Consider the following 20,069-nt stretch of genomic DNA (forward strand, 5'->3'; position numbering starts at 1 on the left):
CCTAGAGTGAGAAGGTCCGGCCGCAAGAGAGCACTGTGCTTTCGCGGCTTTCTGTGCGTTTTAGTAGAAGTAGAAAGAAACATCCGGGTATTGTTCCAATGCAAAAGAAACGAATGATAGAAGGAGGTTCTCGCATTCTGCCACTAACTACGGGGATACGGCGAATTCCTTTCTTTATTCGTTTAACATGGCGGCAAGTACATTTGTTTGATTGTTGTTTTGGGCGAGATTACAGTTGAGAAAAGCATATAATTAATGAAACAGTAATTCATTGGCTACATTCTGTAACTCGGAAAATGGCGGATACCTTTAATCTAAACTAAGTAGAAAATATTGAAGTCTCAAAACGATGCTGTGAACTAAAATGCCACGTTATGTTAAAACCTTAGAGTATCCAAATCTATCTAGATCTAGTATCTAGATACTATAGTATCATGCACATAAACAGGCGGCGATTAACGTTGGCTGGCCAACGTAATTCGTGGCTAATGTGATTCAGTTTACGTTTCTTAGTAACAGTACTCAGGACAACTATCAAATTAAACCAATTGATATGAATATTCATAATAAATTTGTTACTTTTGCATGCTTTTCCTTTAAAATAATCTAGAAGTTGTAATTTATCTCTTATCAGGCAAATGACATGAAATACCACGAGTCCCTGTCCGGAAAATCTCACCCAGATGAAGATCGTCAGCGGAGCTCGAAGCATTGCTCTCGGTCCAGATCACGATCAGTGGACCGAAAGCGCAAGTCAGGTAGACCAGGTTCATTAATACTGACATATCAAAATCATTCTCATTTTAAAAATCACTGCCAAAAAAAAAAAAAAAAGTTTAGTTCAACCAAAAATGAAAATTTTATGTTCATCAGCTTACCCTATAGAATAGATTGTATAAAAACATGGATGTATAACACGAAAATGTATAAAAGGCCCCGTTAGCTTGTATTTTATGTTATGGCCCTGTATAAGCAGTTTTTGTAAAAATAGGCTAACGATTGCACCATAACCCAAGAGGGTCTGGCTGCAGACTTGCATTCTCAGACTTGCACTCTCAGACACTTGCACTTCCGTTAGCGATTTTTTTTTTTACTTTTTGTTTGAATTTCCCAACATTTTATAACAGTAGCCAGGTGGCGAAGACAAGAAAAAAATAAACTAAATTACAATTTCACTTCCAATCGCTACTTGCACTCTCTGGTACCTGTGACACTTGCAATCGACACAAATCGTGCATGTTGCCAATGGAGACAAGATTAAACGCAACGCGCAACGTTTCGCGTTAAGCATTTTTCCATATAGAATAAACTATCTACAACTCATTTATATCACTGTCTTTGTCCAGTAAGGCACATTATGTGTTTTATTTATAATGATTTTCTATAGGAGGAAAAAGTTATGTACAATTTAACGCAATGCGTTCTGTACTCGTCTGCTTGCCTGTAGGAGCTGATCCTTTTAAAATCACTTAATGCATTTCATAATGCTCGTTAATATTTGCTGGTCTGTATATACGTTGAGTCAACAACAAGACATATAGGCTATGCCTATATTGCCTATATGCCTATGTCTTTATCATCTTAGTCTGTTATTAGGCCACATTAAACGTTTGCATTGTGTTCATAGCCATCTGCTTGCCTTGTAGTACATTAAATAATAACTATATATCGAATTTGGTCGTTTAATTGAACTTAACGTATACTAATACATTATGCCATATTAAGTTATTGTTTTTTCTACAGGAGGAAAATGCTTAACGAAAGACTTTGTGTATTGCGTTCATATTCTGCTGTTCTGTGCCCACGGATTTGCTGGTCTTGTCTTTTTCTTGCAGGACCCTGTACATTATAGTAGTAGGCCACAGCGTCTTGTCTCCATTGGCAACATGCACGATTTGTGTTGATTGCAAGTGACGTCACAGGGAGCGGAGAGTGCAAGTAGCGATTGCAAGTGACACTGTAATTTAGTTTCTTTTTTCTTGTCTTCACCACCTGGCTACTGTTGTAAAATGTTGAGAGATTCAAACAAAAAGTTATAAATAAATAGAACAAAAAAAATTAAATAATACAAAGACTGCAAGTGATGTCGCTAGCGGAAGCACAAGTGTCTGAGAGTGCAAGTCTGGGAATGCAAGTGACATTGTAATTTAGTTTCTTTTTTTCTTGTCTTCACCACCTGGCTACTGTTGTAACATTTTGAAAGATTCAAACAAAAAGTTATCAATAAATAGAAAAAAAATAAAAATAAAAAAAGACTGCAAGTGACGTCGCTAGCAGAAGCACAAGTGTCTGAGAGTGCAAGTCTGAGAATGCAAGTCTGACAGTGCAAGTGCAAGTCTGCAGCCAGACCCTTCTCCCATAACCTGCGACTCTCTGTCGCACAGTAGAGAAATTACCGTATGGACAGGAGGAGAAGCTCGCAGGCAATCTTTTGCTGTCTATGAGGCTATCGGGAGGACGTGGAGGCATAAAGTCAATGGAGAAGCCTATAGAGAGTCCATAAAAGCAACGGGACAAGATTCGGTGGATGATTCAGATTTCTCTTGGCACAGCGATTAGAAGACTTACAATTGTCAGACAGGTTGCTCACATGACCTCTACGTCATCAAGCTCAGTGTCAGTCTGCGCAGTACGCTCGACCCCCAGGAAGTGCGTGCTCCTAATTGACTTCACTTGACTTCATTGATTCCAATGGGGTCGCTTTGTCCATTTCTTTTACTGTGTATGAGTGTGCAGAGCGAGCCGTCACCATCTTGGCCGCGTGACTCTACAGGACAATCGAAAATGGGCAAAAAGCAACGCCCACCTAGCTCGACGGGAGTGTTAGCAGCAGCAATCCACCTGTCACTCTTGTGACCACGCCCTTAATTATGCAGAACTTTAAGGCTTAATATAATTTAAACGGATGAGTTATAAAAACATTCACCCCCTCCCCCCTCACAGTTGTCATGAAGGGCAAAATATGTACCAGGCTGTAAACATGTGTTTTCTGCTGTAAAGTTGGACATTTTAACTTGGGGAGTCTATGGGATTGACTCCCTTTTGCAGCCAGCCTCCAGCGACCAGTCGATGAATTACAGTTTTAGTCACTTCCGTGTTGGCTTCACGAGAGAGAGCGGGAGGTTGCCACTCGGCTTACCCCCAGGGCATCCAAGATGAAGGTGAATTTGTTTCTTCAGTAGAACACAAACTGAGATTTTTAGCACAAACTGTTGCAGTCTGTCAGTCTTATAATCAATGTAAATGGCAATCACAGCAAAAAATGACTAAGCTTTTTTTTTGGCTAAAATTATTTTAAAAAGTAATTGAGACATTTTGTGTTTCCTTCCATTTATTTCCCTCTAAATGTTTTTTACTTTACCTTGAAAAAGTCTTACATTTACCCATATCAAACCTGCAGAAAGTCTGCATACAATCCATAAAAATAAAATAAAAAAAAGAAACTGAAATAAATCAAGATCCCCCTACCCCCCACTTTATGTACTTTACTTTTTAGTGTTCCTGTAGCTTAATTGGTAGAGCACTGCCTTATCAAGCGCAAGGTTGGGGGTTCGATTCCCCAGGAACACATGATATGTAAAAATTGATAGCCTGAATGCACTGTAAGTCGCTTTGGATAAAAGCGTCTGCTAAATGCATAAAAGTAGGGCTGTGCAAAAAATCGAATGCGATTTTCATGCACATCTCATCAGTAAAAACGCTCCTTTAATTGGAAGTATTATCTCCAGCACGTGTGTTCAGATCAGGTTTGCCAGGTTTTCACAACAAATCCTGCCCTGTTGCTTCTCAAAACTAGTCCAAAACTAATCGCAATTCCAGGAGGTTCCCAGATAAAAAAAAAAAATGCTTCCCGGGGTTAAAATATGTTTTGTTTTTTGGCATGGTTGTCTTGGTAAAATTCGCATTTTAGGGGCTAAATATCATGTTATTGGTATTGGGGTTGCTTCAAACCGTGGACATGAAAAACAATCGCAGACTTGGCAACACAGGTTCAGGTGGAGCGGCAGTTACTACACAGAGCCGTAGTCTACCGACAACTAACACAAAATCGCTTTCAAAATCGACAAAGAATCGCCACCGAATTTAAAATCGACTTTGTGTAGATTGTCAGTGAATTACGGCTCGGTGTAGTAAATGCCAAACAATGTTGCCAAGTCTGTGGCTGTTTTTCATGTCCGCGGGTGGAAGCGACCCCAATAGAAATAACGTGATATTTAGCCCCTAAAATGCGAACTTTACCAAGGCAACCATGCCATAAAACTTAAATTTTAACCCCGGAAAGCAATTTTTTTTATCGGGGAACCTCCTGGAAACGCAATTGGGCTAGTTTTGAGAAGCAACTGAGCAGGATTTGTTGTGAAAACCTGGCAACCATGATCTGAACTCACGTGCTGGGAGATATACTTCTAATTACAGGAGCGTCTTTACTGATGAGATGTGCATGAAAATCGCAAAATCGCATTCACAGCCCTACATAAAAGTAATGTACCCCACTCTATCTTACATGTGTAACAGTGCTTGCATAGTTAAATTTTTAAATACTAAGATTACAAACTTTACATTTGTTAAAACTTCTGTCTAGATTTTATTTATAAACTAAATATGTAGCCTATGTTCTAAAGAAAATGTAAGGAAGTGTCTGCTCAATTGTGGGGAATATGTGTTGCTTTAAAGTTTTTTTTATTTGTATTTTTTATAAATTTTTTGGCCTAATCACAGTATTGTACTTAATAACTGTAACTTTTAAAAATTAAATGCTTTGGTAAATGCTTTTAATATAAATCCTTCAGTGTCCTTCTGACAATAAGTCATTTGTATCTTTTTGTCTTTCAGGAGACAAGAGGCACAGACGAAGCCACAGCAGAAGCAAAGAGGTAACTAATTTTAGTCCATTGATGTCATGTAGACCTAGATTAAACTGGTCACTTCATCAGTAGTTTTACAGCTGGCATTTCTAGTTTTAGTCCATGGTAAGTATGCAGCTTAGACAGAAGGAATGAAATGCCAGACTGAGAAGAAAAGCACTGAGATGTAATCACAAGTGCATGTAATATTAAATTGTATTAATGTGGATTACAGATGGAGAGAAATGTCTGTTTGGGAGCTTTTTTAACGTCCTGTATTTTAGATCATATGATAACATTTCTATAATAAATTATACTCAGCGTGCTAATGCACGAAGAGACACTCTGAACAGAAGACGCTGCTGACAGATAGCAAAATTATATGCCTACTACCTGGACAGGTAACTATCAGTCATTTAAACTTATATGCCTATTTAACGATATGTTTTTCTCACAACCCCAGTTATTGCCTTTTTTATAGACACCAGCAGAATTCCAATAAAAAAAATGATTGGCCATTCCCAATGTGAATGCATGCAGATTTGCACAGTAAAAAACAATCAAAAAAAAAACATTAAATTGCGCGCACTGAAATATTTTTCATATATATTTGTCTGGTCATAAGTGAATTCAAATTCTTAAGGGCATTTTACGCTGTACACATTGAACGCGAGTTTTCGGTTATTTTTTGTGGGAGAGCAGGACAGGTGATAGAATGGGCTCATTCACATGAATCATGCCACTTTGTTATGTACCACCGCATTTTATTCATATTAGATTATTTAATTAAATGTGTGTGTGTGTGTGTGTATGTATATACACACACATATGTATGTATGTATGTATGTATGTATGTATGTATATATATAGTGTATGTGTATGTGTGTGTGTGTGTGTGTGTGTGTGTATATACACACTTTACCTATTCTGCCTTACAAAGCCTAAACACAGTGGTGTTTTTATTTTTTTGGATTGTGAAAGCTGCATTAACTTCCACTCGAAAACAAAACTACATTTTATTCTCACTTTTGGTTGGTGGTGTTACTGTGTTTTTCCTTTGTATAGTAGCAGTACTTTTACATTTCTCAAAACAAAATCCACACACTTAATGAAGAAATATTACCTAACCTTAAAAAAAAAAAAAAAAAGGTAATTTAGCTTTTACTTGCGTGCCTCATGGAATGCAATATTTAAACTGTAATCACCTCAGACATAGGATGTTTTCACACTATAGCACAAGTAAGCATCATTATTTAACATTGAAATTTGAGATTAAGTGGTTTAAACAGCTTTTTTGTATGTATATGTGCCTTTACACATAAGAGGTGGCAAGATGGCAAGAAAAGCTTTATAATATTATGTAAAATGCCCTTTAAAGTCAACATAAAACCAAACCCAGTATACTTTCGTAATGTAAATAATTGTAATGTGAATTTTCTGAGGTAAAATAATAATAAGAATATATTTTATTAATCTTGAATTGACCTGAATGCTAGAAATATATGAAATATGTAGATGTTAATTTACAATATTTTATTTTCTATTTTGAGTCTCTACCTACTGGAAACCAAGATGATGGTTATTTTAAATTCACTCAAGCGCATCTTTACAAATCCATCACGACAAAGCAAAATTTACATTTGTCAGTTAATTACATTTTAAAGAAAGTTTGAGGAGATAAAATATTTGTAGAGTAAGACCAGGAATGTGTAAGTAAATAGGGTTCATTTTGATTTTATGTTGACTTTATGTAGGAGAAAAACAGTGTATACAAGAAAAAAAATGCCAGTGCGAAATCTGTGTACATTTCTCGCAATAAAGATCGCCCATGCTTTTTTTTTTTTGGTACTATACTGGGTGTAAATGTGCTGGTTTAGTGCACTCATTTGTGTTAAATGTAAATGTATATGCTGCACTTGAAGGGATTTGGCTTAGGGATTTTTTCATTTGAAAACTGTTTTTCTTGTCAGAATTATTTTGGCAAGTTTGTTCTTAAACTTACTAACTCTTTTTATTGCACTATTTTCCTGAAAGAGACAAATTCTTCTTAAAACAGGCACGGAAGAAGGACTCTGAGAAAGCTCTGAAATGTCAGAGCGGATCAGAGGAGCAGCTGGAGATGTCAGATAAAGGCCGTGACAGGCTGTCTGAAGACATGGAGGAGCGACATCGCCGAAAAGACAAGAAATCCTCCAGACCAAGAAGCCTATCAAGATCACGTTCAAGGGAAAGGTATTTTCATTTGACAAATCGTTTTGATTTAATTTAACATAGGCTGAATTTGGTTGAAACAAGTTAATGTTAAGGTTTAGTGTGCTTAGATGTTAATTAATATTTTACTGAAGACGACATCATAATCGAAACTGGGACAAAAGAAGATCTCGCTCACGAAGCGGTGAAAGGAGATCAAGGAGCCGTGACAAGAAGAGACGGGCAAGGTCTCGATCAAACTCCAGAAGCAAGCACAGACATCGCAGCAGGAGCCGTAGCAAGAGCAGGTCGGATTAAGATTTTGTTCATGATTTTGCATGAAACTCCGTGAAACTGCGAATGTGTACTAAAACTATGAGATGATCCACTTTTATCTAGGGAGAAGAAAAAGAGGTTAGAGAAAGCACGGAAAAAAAGTCGCAGTCGGTCAGCTAGTCCTGTGACCTTCAGGGGCAGAAACACAGCCATGGATGCTCAGGAGGCATTGGCCAGAAGGTAGAGTGCTGTCTTTTTCACCAATGTACAAAAAAACTTTTTTGTACACCGTATATAGGGGTGTGTGATATGACTATTTTTGATCGTGGATAAAAATGTCTCCACAATCTGGTTTCAAAGAAATATCGTAGTATCATGCTACAGCTCACATTCAGCTGCAGTTCTGGCAGCGCCATATCAATATACTGTACAACGCCACATATATTCACATCTAATGTTATTTCAGCAGTAAAGTTACTCTCACAGGACACTGCACTTATTCGCAATCACAAAAGTACATAATTTGCATGTGCTTTAAAGCCTTGCCGGTTAAATGTTACATTCACGTGCTGGTCAGACTGGTGCTTTTTCTGAGCCCTGCTTACACCTGAAGCACAGGCACTAAAAAGCCTGTTTAACAGTGTATGATGTAAAATGTAAAAAAAAATAATATATATATATATATATATATATTAGTGGTGGGCCGTTATCGGTGTTAACGTGAGACTCTTACCGGGCGATAAAAAAAAAAATATCGCCGATAATCTATTCTCAAAGTTAAGCAAGCTATGATGACTTTCACCTTGATATTTTATATAACCGACTGGCTGAGAACAGCCTAAAAAGATGCTCAGGGCAGTTGACGGCCCACTGCTGGGCAATGTCACGAAAGCTTATCTTTTTTACGTGTTTTTAAGCCTTACCGCTTGTCGATTTAAACATTAAAGCATCCAAAAACAAGATGCGGAAAAGCTAAACAGAGTAGCTGGTAACTCGCGTGCTGTGTTCGGTGCGCACGAGAGAGAGAGAGAGAGCAGAGTATCACGGACAGCGACACTGAACCGAGCTCTCTTCTGCGAAGTTCTCCTCGAAGTCCCTCCTACACCTGAATAAACAAATACAAATCGCTGTTTGAACAAACAAAAGGATGTGAAAGAGCCCAATTGAGTACTCTATTAATCTAGATTAATTTCAAGATCAGAGTGAGATTAATCTAGATTAAAAAAATGAATATGCCCACCACTAATATATATATATATATATATATATATATATATATATATATATATATATATATATATATATATATATATATATAAAAATCTGAAAATGTCTACATTTAAATAAAGGTCTGGTCCAAGACCATAAACCAAGTGTCATAAATCTGAAAAGTGTTCATACATGGAAAAGAAAGTTGTGACATTTGCCATACTCAGAATTGGTGCTTTGCATATTACCCATCCAAGTGCACACACAGCAGTGAGTAGGGAACACAAAAACACTGTGAACACACACCCAGAGCAGTGGGCAGCCATTTAGCTCCAGCGCCCAGGGAGTAGTTGGGGGTTCAGAGCCTTGCTCAAGGGCACTTCAGCCAGGGATATTGAGGGTGGAAGAGAGCACTGTTCATTCACTCCCCCACCTACAACTACTGCCGGCATTGAGACTCAAACTGGAGTCCTTCAGGTTACAAATCCGACTTTCTAACCATTAGGCCACAGCTGCCCCCCCCCCCCCCCCCCCTTATATAAATGAAAGACTAATACTAGAGCTCTAAGGCAACATGGAACAAGCTTGTTCTCTCTCTTTCACTCACTCACTCACACACACACACACACACACACACACACACACACTCAAAATGCAGGTGTCTGGGGAATTTTTTCGATTTTGCCAAATAAAATCAGACATAAATCCTCAACAATTTGAAGGAGTAGACATAGCAAACCTCACACAGAAACAGAGAGAGAATTTTATTACATTTATTATATACAAAATATATATCATAAAGTTGTGAAGTTGAAACATCAAGAAAAATGAAGTGAAAATGAAATGAGTCCACATTGAACTGTACTGGATATATGTGGTCATTGCACTTTCTTTTAACTAGAATTCATCCAATTTGCACGTAAGTAATTGTGCAGAAATTGAAAAAAACTACCAAATATCCACAAAACCACAGCATAAATGCATGGTTGAGGAGTAAATAAAAAGATATATAGTTTATTGCATACAAATTGTACATTTCCTTATGCAATTGATCTGTAAAAGTTTGGGGTCTATCTGACCCCAATGAATGTAAATGTAAACCCTATTTAAGGGACGATTAAGGGCTAACGTGCATAAACGACAAAACGCAAAGAGAAAAATCACTCCCTATTCTTGAATAAAGAGCTTTAATAGAGTTGCTTTAGGAATCAGTCTATATCAGGGGTAGGCAATGTCGGCCCTGAAGTGCCGATGTCCTGCAGACCTTGGAGAAAAAAAAGAAGAAAACAAAACTTGTCTACAGTCTAGGTATTAGGTAATCCCAAAGATCGTGATTGGCTTGTTCAGATGTGTTTGATTTAGTGTTAAGAGTTAAACTCTGCAGGACAGCGGCACTCCGAGACTGACGTTGCCTATCCCTGGTCTATATAGTGTTTCATTTTTATATTTCTTCATTCAATTTATTGAATGCTCCTGCTAAATGCACCTTTTGTACCTGAAAATAAAGCATTGTTTGTTTTATTTGTATGTGTAGTCGTAATGTGCACTTGTACTTTGTAGTTATTTTTTAATAACGCACATCCCTAGTTTCAGTGTTATTTTGACAGAGCCTGCAGCCCTAATCAAGCTCTTTTAGAACGCTTCAAAACTACCCATTATGAAAACCACCTAAAAGTATCTACTTGATTTGTGAGGTGTACATTTCCTTGTTATCTTCATGTTCACTAAATATATTTTCCTCACATACTTAGGTTGGAGAGAGCAAAGAAGCTTCAAGAACAGAAGGAAAAAGAGTTGTTGGAAAAACGGCAACAACAAGAGAAGGCAGCAGGCAAGTAACTGCTGCAAATCATATGCCTATTGGTGCAGTGGATTCATATCTGACCCACTGCACAGGGCTCCAGACTCATTCTTCCCACTGGTGGCTCTTTTGTTACTAACTTTCTCAGTTGGTCGCATGAGTTCACAATTTGATTTGGTTGTTTTTTTTTTTTTTTGCTACAACATTGGATTAATCAATGCATTCTGATTAACTTTTATCATAGTTTATAGTTATATTTTATCATAGTTTATAGTTATATATTAAATGAAAGAGGTCAACATTCAGCGTGTTCTTTTTCATTAGTAGTAGTATTTGTGATTTGAATTTTGTGAACAGGCATTTCTATTTTGCTATGTTATAAGCCATGGGCTTCGGATGCTTTTGCTTTTGAGTTTGCGATCATGTTGTCACATTTTACAACAAAAGATAATTGTCTGTTTTGCTAACATCTATACCTCTCACTGTTTAAGACTAAAACAAAAGATGGATTCATTGTTGTTATTATTAATTAAAAAGCACGACAACAATAAAATGGTAAGATACAATGACAAACAAGCTTACAAAATGTTTAATAACAAAAATGAATAAGATGATGCATGGCATACACCACATGATGTATTATATACAGAATAATAAATTACAGAACGTTTAGCAAACACTGAGGAATCATATAAAAATGAAAGCGAGCTTGCATTATGCTCTTTAGTTCCACATATACGACAGGAATGGAAGCGCTTATGAGTTAAAAAAATGTGGTGGTTGTGCCACTGTGACCGCTCACAAAACTTAGTCACACAGGCAGAGAAAATGGTCACAAAATCTGGAGCCCTGGCTGCAACAGACGTCCATTTGATATGTTGTTGGTTGTTTCCTAACAGCAGCAGCTCCACTGTTGTGCGATACAACCACTGCAGCACCCAGTTCAAGCCTGAACGTTGCAGCACTGCTGGCCTCTGGCACACAGGTCACTCCTCAGATTGCAATGGCTGCTCAGATGGCAGCACTTCACGCCAAAACGCTGGCAGAGACTGGCATTGCTGTGCCAAGCTACTACAATCCCTCAGCGGTGAACCCAATGAAGTTTGCAGAGCAGGAAAAGAAGAGGAAAAAGTTGTGGCAGGGGAAAAAAGATGGGGTAAGGCCAACAAAGTCACTGTATAGATTATTAATATAAGGTTGCTGACAGTTGGCATGATACCACTTATATTGTTTGCAATGATTGTTCTGTTTATTATAAGTTTATGTAATATACAATTCATTTTTCTATTTGCTGTATATATTCCTCAACTTCTGAGTATATGGTAGCCCATAAAACAGTTTATAGGAAAGTAATTAAATTGTAATTAATTAGTGATTACTTTTTTATGCCATTTTTGAATTTTCTTAATTTTTTTGTATAACTTTCAAAAGATACCAAAAAACAGTCCAATAAATCATAGTTGCTCTTAGACACTGAAAGAAATATTTATTACTCATTTTGACATTGATAAATGATTTGCTTTTGCATAGTACTTAGTGCCTCTAGTAACACTTCTTTTCATCTTTAAAATTTTATGTCTTGAGGTGTTCAGGATTAATATATGTTTATGTTGTAGGACAAGTCACAAACAGCTGAGCTTTGGGAGAAGCTGAATTTTGGTAATAAAGACCAAAATGTGAAATTTCGCAAATTAATGGGCATCAAAGTAAGTGTTATACTTTATTAAATATTTGTTTATTTCTTTTTATTCAGGATGTTCTTAATCTGTGAACTGGAGAAATTTTAAATGTTTATTTTAATAATATATTATTATAATATATTTAATAATTTTATTATATAAATGTTGTATTACTTGAATATTTTAAACTTTGTCATGTTTATTAGTTTTAATTAGCACTGGGCAAGTTGACGTGTTATCGCGTTAACGCATTAATTGATTAACTCCGATAATTATATTGCGCGTTAACATAGTTTTTATTATGAAAGTCCATTGCTCATTGGTTCTGAGTACACATACAGACAAATCATGGGTCACACACAGGAGGGGATGCTCCCGATGCTAAGCATCAGCATTCAGAACCACTGTCCACTGTTATTTTTAATAGAAAAAAATACAACGAGGTCATAATCATGACTTTATAAGTAGGAAGTTTCAGATAGCACGTCAAGACCGCAGAGAAGCGCTTGCTCAGCACAGTGGAGTTCATTGTTAACTCGTATTGGACGTGGTAAAACATGGCCCTCTCACAATATATTTCCCTCTCACATCTATCGCTTTTGACACTCAGAAATATTCACGCAGTCATGCACCACGTATCAAAAGATCTACTTTTCAGCACAATTAGCACTCATACGCACTGATCTACATGTATAACTGAACCGCGCTCTTGCCCACCTCTTCCAACCGAGCCAGAGACTGCTAAACAGAGCGATCACACTAGTCAAATGAACCAGGCTTTGGGTGTTAAGATTGCCTAGTGTGAGCACACCCAAATTTTTCTCCCTCATCCCGCACACACGAGTCTCTACCCACCCATCAAGTTTTGTCCTGCACTAGACTCTGCTGCGATGGTTCCCGCGTGAAGGTCTCTAACAGGAAGGGTGCCTGTTATGATCGAGGCTCTGGACTCATAAGTGGACAAGGAGACTCATGGCCTGAGAAGTCATGGCCTAAGAATTGGACAAAACCATTGAATCCTTTAAGCTGGATAGAACTAAGCATAAGTTGTTTTTCTATAACCGACTAAAATATTTTCTATGAAAACGATAATGTCCTGGCAGTGACAAATAGCTTGTTTTATATTTAAATACATGAAAGTTAAAATTTACACTAAATATTTAAACTGCTACTATGTGAAAGGAATACTGCTTTAAAAAAGCACCTTTTAACCTGTTAACTGTCACTCACGTTTTTGAAGATAGACATGAATGTGCATGATACAAACATAATTTTTTATAATTCATGACTGAAAACATTTTGTAACATGATTTTGATGTACCATTTACATGGTAATGCAATGTCTGATTTTAAAATGTGTTTTGAAGGATGAATTTTGAGATTTTATGTTTTCAAGTGATATATAACTTCTGATGATTTCTAAAATGTGACAGAGAAAAAGGCAACGAGGAAGTCTTTTTTTTTTAAATAAAGGTCAAAGCTCTTTTTGTAATGTAGATTTCTGAGGGTGCACTCTTGTCATAAATTCATCTATTACTTTTCCTACATAATTTTTAACAAAAAATATTGGTAAAATATATATTTGGGAGTCTTAGACCTTTCCAACGATATATAGTTTGTCAAGATTAGATTAGATTTGATTGTAATATAGTATAGTCAACGTAGGCGTCCCGTTTACGGGACGGGGTGACATTTAACAGGTTAAAGTGTTTCCAAACAAAATGCTATAGCACTTTAGTGTTGTCAAAAGTACCGACTGTGATACCATTCGGTACTGAAAACATCATTTCCCACTAAGATTTGAGTGCTGTTGTGCAGATTCTTAAACAGCACTGATTGGTCATTGTTTTCACATGCTCAACACATTTGTGATTGGCTTCAGTGCTCATCTCTTCATGCTCTTCACCAAGTGCTCACACAGAGAGAGAGAGAGTGAGAGTGAGAGTGTTGGAGATTGCGAATATGTAAACTTGTTGTCAACGCTTCCCTGCTATTTTTATAAATAAAATAGCCTAGATACTAGAACGCTACATTATATTCCTCAGCAATGAGGTGGTAAAATCAATGTTTTTGAAGTAATCGTTTGTAGAAAGAGATGCAGCTTGCATATGCAACTGTCACCTTTCTCTCTTTCGATCAATAATTAATTGAACCAGTGCTACAATTCATTCAAATTAATGCGATTTTGTCTGATGTCTGATTTGAAATGGGCAGAATGCTAGAGCGAATGTGCCGTAACTGATGAAAAAACTAATTTTTACCCATTCGTCAAATATTGTACTGCAAAGAGCAATCCTAGTTTTAACTTGTCTATAACTTAGCAAATGACCATGGAATAAGTGGAATAATCAATGGCTTTCCATGCATTAAAGGATTTTAAATGCACTTTGTGGAGGCAAGCAACCACCCTCTGCCTTTGTGTCCGCGTTGTGCATTCAAAATCCTTTAATGCATGGCAAGCTGTTTATTATCCCTTACGTATTTCAGTTAGTTACCAAGGCAACACTTCTAATTTTGTTTTAGTTTGTCATCAATTTCTGAATTTCTATTTTATGAAAGTGACATGACATTCAGCCAAGTATGGTGACCCATTCTCGGAATTCGTGCTCTGAATTTAACCCATCCAAAGTGCACACACACAGCTGTGAACACACACCATGAACATACACTCGGAGCAGTGGGCAGCCATTTATGCTGTCGGCGCCCGGGGACCGTTGGGTTTTCGGTTCCTTGCTCAAGGGCACCTCAGTCGTGGTATTGAATCGTGGTATTATTTTAGCTTTACTTCAACTAACAAAAAGTTTTCAAGTTTAAGTTAAGGATAACCCTGTTGTGTTCACTGTAGGGTGAAGAAGAAGGTAGTTCATCAGGAGCTGGTAACGAAGAAGGTCTTAAAACCTTGCAACAGCAGGAAGAGATGTTCCGAAATTTGGACGTCCAGTATGAGATGGCCCGTTCACAAACACACACGCAGAGGGGAATGGGCCTAGGTTTCTCCTCTTCATTTTCTTCAAGGGGCATGGATGCTGTCTGAACATTCTGTATTTGTGCTTCTCATTTTTGTACATTCTGTCTGATGTTACCACTGTAAAGCTGATTTTTATGTGTTTGTAGAGAATACTGGTGCATTAGCCTGCATGTATGATTCATCAGGTCTGTCATTTTATTCATTTTGGAAATTCACATGTAAATACAGTTGATTGCTCAAACATGTATAGTTGCTTGGTCTCTGAAGATTGCATTTAATATTGTAAAGCTTTTGTTTGGATTTTGGGAGGGGAATGTGATTGTATATTTGACTGTTTGTATTGATACTGTCTGAAGTTAGCGATTCCTGATATATCAATGACCAATTGGTACCAGGGGCTATGATATATTGTGCTTCACAGCTTTTTGTGAAATAATTACTACATATATCAAGGACACAAATTAATATGACAGACTGTCATCAGTTTGAGTTGGGGGGAAAAAACACTGCAATTTCACAGAACAATAAAATTATTTAACATACAAAATACATTTCATCATTCATGAAGATCATACATTTTTGAATCATTATCCTTATACCAAAAGAAATTGTAGGGGAAAAATTTCCTAGTCCTTGTATTAGTTTATTGTATGTTACTGCAATACTTCAGATTATGTGGTTCTTAATAAATGTTAAGTCTAGGATGAGCTACTTCTCATTAAACTAATTGAGAAAATTAGCCGATTAGAAACAGCTGTAGTGTGTTCCAGCAGAATGTTAACTGCTCACTGTACTTAAAGTTTTTGTGGGACCACTAAGGAGTCCCTGTATGGAAGCAGTCCTAAATTTTACATTCTGGCTGATGTAAAGTTAAAAATAAATGTAGGTAAACATACATGGGCTATACTTTCTTTGTACACTTAGTACAGTTTACCATAGTATACCATTTCTTTATAAATAAGACAGAAGCATACGTTGAGTCGTGCAAAGCAAAAAAACAACACCACTTCTGGAGACTGATCTGATATAGAGCACATGAAGCTACGCAGAAACCTGGCCTGCATTTCCCAAAAGCATTGTAACTCTTAAGTTGATCATTCCTCCATTGGTTTCAATGGGTCTACGACCTACCTAAGCTGCTTATGCTTTTGGGAAACACAGCCCTGGTTGGCAGGTTTAATTTAATGAACCTTGAAGCACCTGTACATAATTCTAGGAGATCTTCCATTAGGAATGTGAACACACTGGAGGCTATGATTGATAGAAGGCCTTGAGCTGAGTGGAGTTGATGACCATGCCCGAGTTGAAAGGGGTGGAGATCCACAGGTACCACTAATCATGGCAAAGTTGGTATTGAAAGACCATGGTCGATGTAGAAAGGCAAGGGACCCTGATGAAGCCAGAAGGCTGGAGGACCATGGTGGAGTCAAAGGACTGGAGATCTACATAAAAATGAAGGGTTGCGGGACAGAGGCAGATTTTTGCCCTCAAAGGGCCAAGGTTGGGCCAAATAGTCATAGACTGAAACCCTGAGACCATGGTGGCAATGGCGGACAAGGAGACTCATGGCCTGAGAAGTAATGGCCTAAGAATTGGACAAAACCATTGAATCCTTTAAGCTGGATAGAACTAATGAGGGGAATGGGTTAGGGAACTGGACAGAACCAGGGGATCACCTACAGTATACTGGAAGGAACCAGCAGAGGAGGAGAGGTCAGGGAACTGGATAGAACCAGACAGTAATTCATGCTGAATTGGGACCAGTGGGCAGAGTAGGAAGGTCTATGGCTCCAGACGAGACCAGAGAATCTAGATAGCCGTTCAGGCTCCAAACAAAAACTAAATCATTAAATAACCTGGAGAAGTTTGAAAATGACTAAGAAGTTATAAATTACATCACTAACAGTGATAAAGAGGTTTACTAGAAAATGTGGACATTCTTATACATGGTGTCGCAATAAAAATATCTCCCTAAATGCCAGCAAGCCTAAGAAGATGATCATTCATGATGGGAGGAAGCAGGTGAGGAACTAGGGTCCTCTGATGAACAATGGTTTAAAAGAAGACCAGCTTCAAATACCTTGAGGTCCACCTCACAGAAGGTCTTTGCTAGACAACGCACACACACACCAACGCTTGGCCAGTGTCAAGGTCTCCAACAGGGTGCTGAGAACTTTCTACATTGTGGCTGTGGAGTCTCTACCCACAAGGAGCATCATCAGCTGACTTGAGAGTCACCATGGGACTGAAAGGTGCTGTCCAGAGTGATGAGGACAGCAGAAAAGGTCATCAGGACCTCTCTTCCCTGGATCACAGATATTTACAATCAGCGATGCAGGGCCAGACTTTAAACACACCAGACATAGACTTTTCACAGTTCTTCCTTCAGGGAAGCTTTACCAAATCTTATATTCTATTTGATTAAATTTTACTCTTTTCTGTAGAAAGTGTTACACACTATCGTATTTGTGCTTTTTTGTCAATTATTCCTTTTCTGCTCTAAAAGAATCCAGGAAACAGAGACCTCAAGTCATAGAAATGTCAGCCTTGGTGGGATAGATCCAAACCATAAAATGTTAGCTTATCAAGAATTACAAAGTTATAAGCCATTTAAATGGCCTTGTCACTCATTTGATGATTTGGGCCCATACAACATTTTATCTTACCACTAAGAGTTCTCCTAAATGACAGTAAAATATTTTAGCAGATAGTTTTGTCTTGAAATCTATTCACAAAGCTGCTGAGGCAAACTTTTACTAAGGAATAGAGAGAAATCTCGAGCTAAGAGCAAGGTTGACCTCGTTGCTATGGATGATGTCAGCATGGTTACTAACTCGGCAAACAGTGATTGGCCGCTGTCTCTGTCGGAGATTTATTCATATAAATATTTTAGAGTAAGGATAAAGGTTTAAAAAATAAAAATGTTGCTGCATTCAAATAAAGATTTTAAAATGCAACCTAAGTGTCATTAATTAAACAAGTATGTGTTCAGTTAATTGTCAGTCTTTTATATGTATGCTTCTCATTATTAGTGTAGAATAATAAAGGCTGATAAGTCATTAAGACATGCAAACGTAAAATAAATCCAAACTGGGTGCAAGAACATCTGCTACTTCTTGCCCAACTGGTTAATCAAAATAAGGGCATAATCAAAGGAAAATTTAGAGTTGGGATAACCTTCAAAACCGAAGGTAATGCCTTTATAAAAGCTCATTATCATCAAATATTTTTAAAATGTTTATGTTCCGAGGCAGATTGCAGACAACAGCCATTTTAGGATAGTTTGTGACTTGGTCTTAGTGACTTAGGAGTCCTCTTCGCTACTCAGAATGTTTCACAGATTTAGGAGCTAGTTTAAGTGCTAAAATGCTTTATGAAATACTTTTAGAAAAAAAAAAAAAAGGAGTTCTAAATGTAGAACTGACGCCTATTATTTTAAAGATGTTCTCCTAAATCGGTGTTATGAGCTACTTTTAGTCTTGAAATGTTTTGTGAATAAAGGCCCAGGGGCAGGAGGAGTAGGAGACTTTTATAAAGAAGCTAAAAGCAACTTTTAGTAAAGGCTAAGACTGATTCTTAAGTGTTGTCTGAGGTGATACTTAAGTGTTGCAAACTAAGAACTGCAATGATCCATCCATCCATCCATCATCTTCCGCTTAATCCGGGGCCGGGTCGCGGGGGCAACAGTCTAAGCAGAGACACCCAGACTTCCCTCTCCCTAGCCACCTCTTCCAGCTTTTCCGGGGGGACCCCGAGGCGTTCCCAGGCCAGCCGGGAGACATAGTTCCTCCAGCATGTCCTAGGTCTTCCCCGGGGCCTCCTCCCGGTGAGACGTGCCTGGAACACCTCCCTGGGAAGGCATCCAGGAGGCATCCGAAATAGATGCCCGAGCCACCTCAGCTGGCTCCTCTCGATGTGGAGGAGCAACGGCTCTACTCTGAGCTCCTCCCGAGTGACCGAGCTTCTCACCCTATCTCTAAGGGAGCGCCCAGCCACCCGACGGAGAAAGCTCATTTCGGCCGCCTGTATCCGGGATCTTGTCCTTTCGGTCATGACCCACAGCTCATGACCATAGGTGAGAGTAGGAACGTAGATTGACCGGTAAATCGAGAGCTTTGCCTTACAGCTCAGCTCCTTCTTCACCACGACAGACCGGTACAGCGACCGCATTACCGGTCGCTGTACCGATCCGTCTGTCAATCTCAATTTCCATCCTTCCCTCACTCGTGAACAAGACCCCAAGATACCTGAACTCCTCCACTTGAGGCAGGAACTCTCCACCAACCTGAAGTGGGCAATCCACCCTTTTCCGACTGAGAACCATGGCCTCGGACTTGGAGGTGCTGATTCTCATCACAACCGCTTCACACTCGGCTGCAAACCGTCCCAGTGCACGCTGAAGGTCCTGGTCTGAGGAGGCCAACACGACAACATCATCTGCAAAAAGCAGCGAAGAAATCGCATGGTCCCCAAACCGGACACTCTCTGGCCCTTGGCTGCGCCTAGAAATTCTGTCCATAAAAATTATGAACAGAACCGGTGACAAAGGGCAGCCCTGCCGGAGTCCAACATGCACTGGGAACAGGTCTGACTTACTGCCGGCAATGCGAACCAAGCTCTTGCTCCGGTCGTATAGGGACCAAACAGCCCTAAGTCCCACAAGTCATCCAGGCCCGATAGGACTCCTTCTTCAGCTTGACGGCATCCCTTACTTCCGGTGTCCACCACCGGGTTCGGGGATTGCCGCTTCGACAGGCACCGGAGACCTTACGGCCACAGCTCCGAGCAGCCGCAGTGACAATGGAGGTGGAGAACATGGTCCACTCGGACTCAATATCTCCAGACTCCCTCGGGATCTGGTCGAAGCTCTGCCGGAGGTGGGAGTTGAAGATCTCTCTGACCGGGGGCTTGGCCAAACGTTCCCAACAGACCCTCACAGTATGCTTGGGTCTGCCGAGTCTGTCCAGCTTCCTCCCCCGCCATCGGATCCAACTCACCACAAGGTGGTGATCAGTTGACAGCTCTGCCACTCTCTTCACCCGAGTGTCCAAGACATATGGCCGAAGGTCTGATGACACGACCACAAAGTTGATCATCGACCT

At 38.9% G+C, this 20,069-nt stretch overlaps 1 protein-coding gene across 9 annotated transcripts; it reads left to right on the forward strand.

The window, feature by feature from the left end:
* The first annotated feature begins 40 nt into the window (after positions 1-40).
* LOC127958227 (arginine/serine-rich coiled-coil protein 2) lies at positions 41-15,514 on the forward strand. Of its 9 annotated transcripts, none has more exons than XM_052557025.1 (11): positions 634-758; positions 3,001-3,161; positions 4,834-4,874; positions 5,166-5,245; positions 6,879-7,076; positions 7,190-7,342; positions 7,434-7,550; positions 10,271-10,350; positions 11,220-11,476; positions 11,937-12,026; positions 14,845-15,514. In XM_052557025.1, exons 5-11 carry the CDS (start codon positions 6,964-6,966, stop codon positions 15,031-15,033), a joined length of 999 nt encoding a protein of 332 aa, XP_052412985.1. In that variant the 5' UTR covers positions 634-758; positions 3,001-3,161; positions 4,834-4,874; positions 5,166-5,245; positions 6,879-6,963; the 3' UTR covers positions 15,034-15,514. The 9 variants fall into 9 exon arrangements, with proteins under 9 accessions (XP_052412982.1, XP_052412983.1, XP_052412985.1 ...); XM_052557027.1 differs by having other exon boundaries at positions 6,901-7,076; XM_052557022.1 differs by lacking the exons at positions 3,001-3,161; positions 5,166-5,245 and adding an exon at positions 41-193 and having other exon boundaries at positions 635-758; positions 6,901-7,076.
* Positions 15,515-20,069: the final 4,555 nt, after the last annotated feature.

This window comes from Carassius gibelio, chromosome B5 (genome assembly GCF_023724105.1).
Source record: "Carassius gibelio isolate Cgi1373 ecotype wild population from Czech Republic chromosome B5, carGib1.2-hapl.c, whole genome shotgun sequence".
In the NCBI taxonomy this organism is placed as follows: Eukaryota; Metazoa; Chordata; class Actinopteri; order Cypriniformes; family Cyprinidae; genus Carassius; species Carassius gibelio.